We start from the raw sequence: 6,345 nt of genomic DNA on the forward strand, positions 1-6,345 counted from the left end.
AAGTGGTCTCACCTGAACCAGCGTCATTTGGGAGCCGAGTGCCAGGAGGATTTTCTCTGTCTTGGTGGGGTAGGGATTGTCCCTGTGCTTGTAGAGCCACTGCTTGAGCGGCCGCGCCATGTCCTGCAGGGCCTGACGTTTGTGTCGGACTTTACCACCACTGGGACGACCCCTGTGAAGAAACGGGTAGAGTATGTATCTGGTATTTGAGTTTGTAGAATCTTTTATCTTTTCTTTAAATGCCTAATTTTTAACACATCTTCCTTCTATGAGTAAGATAGGAGATGTGCTCACAGTGCGTTTATGAGTTAACACAATGCTTGTCTTATTTGAATAAAGACTAAAAAGTAAACAAATTGTTTTGCTTTTAAAAATGTGATAAAATCTGAATTTAAAGCAATGAAACAGAATCAGGATCGTGCTGTATACTGAAATGAACAAACGGTGTTATGCGAGCAGCAAGTTGAGTCCTAAGTGGAGCGGCAAGTTGCCTGACTTTGTTAGTCATGACACATAAAGTGAAAACTCTACAGAGTGTGCAATTTTCTCACCAAAAGCACTGCAATTAAGCCGAGAGATGTTAAAGGGATGTAGAGATGGAGAAAAAGAACGAGAGACTGAGTCAGTGAGGGGGAGAAAGAGAATAGCCACTTGCAGTTTATTTTTCATTGCGTGTCCCACAAGCCGCCAACACATTGCTATGAAACAAACAAAAACATTCTACTCAGGCACTAAGATTTGCCAGATTAACTTTTCACACCCAGCAAAAGTGGATCAAGAACAATGTAACAGAGGCCACGGCTTGAGCCAAACCATCACACAAGGGACGGACAAAAAGCTGAAATTATACTTCTGGTTTTCACTTACAGAAAATCAAAGTAGGGAATATACTCTGTGGCCTGGAAGATCGCAAATATATTTTCTCAAATCCCAATTCAGCAACTCAGTGGTGAGTACAGCTACAACAGCAACTCATAAAAGATCACTACAGTGAAATTACACAAGATGAAAAATGACAATATATGAATTTTCTATGAGCTCTTAAATATATATTAGAAAGTCTTTCTTTGAGTCTGCTTTTCCTGAGCTGTAAAGGACTCAGTCTCACCTGTAGCTCCAGGTCTTATGAACCTGTAGATGTCAGTATGGTGCTGTGCTGCATTTCTCCTTTTATCTCACCAAAAAGCTGCTCTCACTGTAGATGTAACATACTTTAGTCTAACCTCAAAGTCTACCCGAGGTTCATGTTCTACAAATATTTGCCTTGTAATGCAGATCGCTATGAACATCTTAAAGGATATTTCATTCCATGTTCTGAACTTTGGCTTTAAGCACACTCTCTCACACACGCACTCTGTTTAAAAATTTAATGTACTTTGTTAGCCTTATCCATCCCCTGAAAAAACACCTACAACTCACATAAGTTCACACAGAATTCTTTTAATATTACTGAGGGTTTCTTCTTCACAAGGCTCCTTAACATACCTACTTTGCCCCAGGTTGCTGTGATATAAACTAAAAAACATGGACATATCAGGACATATCTTCACCTACACCTGCTTCCTATTGTAGAAAATATATAGTTTAAAAAAATCAATGGCCGCTTACATGATTGACTAGACCACACAGAGAGCTCAAGGGTGAATTTATTTATTGAAAACAGATGGAGACCTCCGCTACTGAACAAGGCTGACCTACTTATTAACTCTAAGATTAGCTGTGAACATCAGCACCAAAATAAAGGCCAGATTGGGAAATATAAATTCCCTGAGCCCTAGAATCCTGGTGCATTAAATCCACATGAAAAAAATCTAGACTTTTTTATTATTATTATTCCTAATTATTATTATTTTTTCTTTCAGTGCGGAGATCTAGAGCATAATGTTGGGACCTATAAACGACCAAAATTGTGGCTTATTGAGGCCGGCGTAAGTTTCAAATGTTTGTGCATAAATGCGCAATTACGCACTGCTGCTGGTACTTTATCAAATCCAAATGTTAATAAATGCATCTGTATTACAACTCAGTGAGGCTCGTGCACACACATGGATTAAATATTTATTTTAACAGGATCTGAACCCAAAAGTCTGGCTTGGGTGTTTGGTCTGCTGTCTTTAATTCTGCGCACAAACTGAAGCGATAACCACAGCGCTCTGATAACAAAACCAGCATTGTTGTTCCCTCTCTCTCGTTCTGTTAGCTCGTGCTGGGAGAAATAACCGTGAAATAGAGGCACTCCTCATTAGTAACACCCCGGAGGGGAACTCCAGTTAATCCAACTCCGCACATGCTGACCAGCAGCGTTAACCATAACAGAACGCTCCACATACCCGCTCCGCCGGTGTCTGATCGCCTGGTTGTCTCTGATGGTCTGGTTGCTGGAGAGGAGGTCTGAATGCTGTCCGTCGATCACTTCTAGATAATTTCTGCTGCTCATTTCCACCTCCTTCGCTTTCTCCTCAAACAGAACCTGGCTGCTCAACTTGTTAAAGACGATGGTGTTCATCTTTGGTCAGACAATCCACCGTTTTTCTCTGACGCGTAAAATATCAGAAGGAGGGAAGGAAATCCACGGAGTTGTCACAGTGTCCCAGTGTCTCTTCTGTGGAACAAGTGTACATATTTTACACAAAGCGTGCTCAGAAATACCTCGGAGGATGACAAGTAAATTCGCCAGGGAAACTATTACAACTTGACCTTTGGCCACAAGGATCACAAAAAAACAAAAAAACAAAAAACCACTTAATAATGCCAGTACTTTAAAACACACTTTAAAAATTTCTCTGACAAATTGAAATTCCAAACCTTATTAAATGTGCTCGCTCATTTATTTACACTTCATTTAAAAAGCTGATCAATCTGATTAAAGCAGATCGTACCTAACAGCGAAGCTTTGATGCATCAGCTGCTTTACAAACAAAACAACAGAAGCACTTGTGCAGACTCATTATGCACAAATATCCATTGATGTGCAAAGGTATGCGTGAGGAAATTGACATAAATAAAACTGTGAATAATGCGTGCAGACAGCAGATCAGTTATGAGACAAGTAAATAAATGTTATGTGACTCGTTAATGCAGCGCTGCAATAAACTTACTAACTCTTTATCTGATTTTTCTACGTGACAAAATTCCACTCTCTTCAATTTAATGCACTTCCACTTTATTTGCAGGAGACAGCAGGGGAGTGGTACTGCAAGATTTGAACGGTAAACACTAAATTTGAGTTTGTAAAATGTGTTCAAGTGGAATTCACCTCCAAGTATCGTCCTCTGCTCTGTGGTCGCGCGTCAAGAACTCGTGAATGGTTTATTTTGTTTGGTGCTTCCACTCCTCCTCCCTTTTTAAATCTAATACAAACAAACCTACAGCCTTCACAAAAATGTGACATTTTTATTTTTTCCTCCTTTCACCCTCAATTTGTAACTTCTAGTCGAATACTGAATGTGTCCTGACAAGAGAAGCACCTTTGAGCTTTCATCATTAACCTGGCGCAAATTCCGCGCAGCAACAGCACTGAAATAAAACACCTAAGCGATATTACTACTACTAGTAGTATTACTAGTAATATTTAAGTTACAACCTGTGTCACGTTTATTGTATTTAGCTTTCTATATGGGGTTACAAGTGAGAATAAAGAGCCATGCAAACTCGGTCCAGTTCATTCAAAGTTGTATACGTGTTTGTCCTCTACATCATCCCTGTCCTGAGTCTCAGTAACGCGGCTCCATTCCTGCTGCAGTAAATCACTGTGAGTGCAGTTACCTGTCCCGGGTCCCTCCTGCGTCTCTCTGCTGTGTAGAGCAATAATCCTGTTTCCAGTCACCCATTCCCTGCTCACATGTTCCCCTCCTGAGATCCTGAGCTCAAACCGCACGGACCGCCGTCTCCTCCTCCGCTTTATCGAGTGGCCTGCGCCGCGCTGCCCGGGACTCTGAATATCTCACCCTGCTCATGTTTCCTAGTACACAGCCTGAGACTGCGAACATACTGTTGATGGCTTACGCCTGTTCTGGGGCTGGGGCCAGCAGAGTGGAGGAGAGGGAGGGGAGGCATCACGCTGCAAAAAGTAGGCTGTCTAAATCACGAATCCACGGTGGAGTCTGAAATGTTACTCTGAGTTGTCAGCTTGTGAAAAACCCCTTTGGCTGGTATTTAGTCCTTCTGTTTGGAACATAATACTGCAAAGCAATATTATAAATAGTCATTAATGAAGCCGGAGTAATTAGAATGATAAATTAGTAGACCTGAGTACAGATTCTCTTCAGTCTTTTCCAGAAAATAAGCGCAAAAACTGTGAAAGCAGCGCGAAAAAGCACTACTAAATCCAAATGAGCAAATTTCAGTCATGTGCTGCTTTGTAAAAAACAATGTAGCACCTGTGTCACATACATGTAGTGTCCTAGCTGTGCAAAGGATTTGCAAAATGTGGGATTTTGCTAACAGCAGAAAACTCCAAATACTGCAACAAGGTCAGTCATTATGGTTTCTTTTCTTTAGCTCCTGCAAGATGTAGACTGAGTCAAACCCACTGTCTGCTACAGACACTTTACAGTGCAATAAACCTGTTGTGGATGCTTGTAAAGAGTGTATCATGTTTTATCCATGCACGATCACTTGGGTCCTAAATGGTCCTGTGTCAAGAGATTTTGTCCCCTTCTAGCAACCACTTAGTGCACTTTTTAATACAGCTGCCTATCAGTGTATCAGACCATCTTCAAGGTCGTATGTTTTCCTTGTAATGAGAGTTATTCCATCAGATTCAGCACAAAAACACAATCCTAAACTATTTTTGGTAACACTGAAAAGAAGAAAGAGAAAAAAAATCTGACTGTATATAGCCATGCCACTGCTGATTACTCCTGATGCACCCTCTCATTGACTTTCATTATAAACCTGTCACATTATGGGCTCATGAGTCACAGATTCTGAGGTTCTCAGCTGTGTGTTCCTTTGGGGTTTATCCAAGGTAGTTATTCGAAGGACGTGACTAAGCAGCAAGAGCCATATGAAGGGTTCGAGCCCTGTGTAATTATTGTTTATTTGTGCTTATTTTCATTTAATGGGGGAAGTTAACTTTTACTAACAGCTTGTGCAAACATACCATGAATGGCCCAGTCATGTAATGGTTTTAATTAAGAATAGTTTATTTGCTTGGATTATACACAATATGTATGTTTGACTTCTCACCTGATGTGAACTCATGTTACCTCCCATGACCTTGCCAGTGTTATCTAAACTTGTGGCTCAGCACAGACTTGACTGGGGAAGTTTTGAGGCTTGTAAATGGCATCTCTTTGTTCTTAATCTACCCTCTCCAAAGCCTCTGCTTTTTCTCCCTGAACCTCTCTTTATGAGCTTGTCTGCTTGTCATCCAAGTGTGGGCGTGCAAAACGATTAAACAGGTAGGAGCACAACATTAATCATCATGTCCCACTCTATAAGGATTGGTGGCAGGGACTCTGCAGGCGATCCCCGTACACAGTTCTGTTTCATCTCTGGCTGGAGTTCCTAAACAACACCAGCATCTGTTTTCTTTGTTGTCTATTCTTCGTCATGTGTTTGGGTGTTGCAGTTAAACTATAAACGATTTTTTTGAAACCTGGCACCAGTGACTATATATTTCTAGTCTACAGATATGGGTTACAGCTGAAAAGCTTTGCAGTATAATCTATTTTTCATGAAGTCTTGTAATGCTGAATGTGACACCTGACTCAGTCTTACTCCACTCACAGTTTAGACATTTCTGGAACACATTACTGCTTTGGATGAAAAATTAAGAAAGAAAAGAATTCACCATACTTTCACTGTCTGATTTTAGAGGGTCCCCCCTCAATTTTGTCCATCAGTTTGGTCTAGTCGACCAAAGTTGTAATTACCCACAAGGGGTAATTACAACTCAGCCTGTAAAAACAGTTGAATAATATTTTGTCTCCCATGGAGCTCAGACAAGCCCCAGAGATGATGTCATAGTGTCACAACAGCTTGTATTGCAGTCTTTCTGGACTTCGACCCATGCATATTAAGGATTAAAGGGCTGATGAAAAAGGAAATAAACACATATACTACAACCCATCAGCTCTATATTGTGAATAGGCTCTCACTGTTTGATGGAGGACAAGGACACAGGACAGGGTGCTGGAAGTAGTCAACACCTTGGGCTCTTTCATGTGTTCCTTATGTTTTGCTTTATTTTTTGCATTGATCTGCTTGAGTGGTTAGTGGTTAAGTAAGTATGCTTTGCTGAATTTGTAAGTTTGCGTTATCACAAAAAAATTAACAGTCACTAATATTTATGGTATTCTCGTGGTAATGGAGAGAGTGACAGAATATCAACCAAAAAGT

The 6,345-nt window shown here is 40.7% G+C and overlaps 1 protein-coding gene across 1 annotated transcript in view; it reads right to left on the minus strand.

Annotated features, from left to right (window-relative positions):
* The window catches only part of mkxa (mohawk homeobox a), a 25,244-nt gene extending 21,385 nt beyond the window's left edge, over positions 1–3,859 (minus strand). Inside the window, exons 1-3 of the mRNA XM_005740569.1 lie at positions 3,766–3,859; positions 2,331–2,602; positions 13–172 (exon numbers count right to left, since the gene is read on the minus strand). Coding sequence (XP_005740626.1) covers positions 13–172; positions 2,331–2,506 — 336 coding nt within the window. The 5' untranslated portion in view covers positions 2,507–2,602; positions 3,766–3,859. The remainder of the gene's footprint in view (positions 1–12; positions 173–2,330; positions 2,603–3,765) is intronic.
* Between the last annotated feature and the right edge of the window lie 2,486 nt (positions 3,860–6,345).

The sequence above is a fragment of the Pundamilia nyererei genome, unplaced genomic scaffold (assembly GCF_000239375.1).
Source record: "Pundamilia nyererei isolate P.nyererei 1_Seehausen unplaced genomic scaffold, PunNye1.0 scaffold00101, whole genome shotgun sequence".
In the NCBI taxonomy this organism is placed as follows: domain Eukaryota; kingdom Metazoa; phylum Chordata; class Actinopteri; order Cichliformes; family Cichlidae; genus Pundamilia; species Pundamilia nyererei.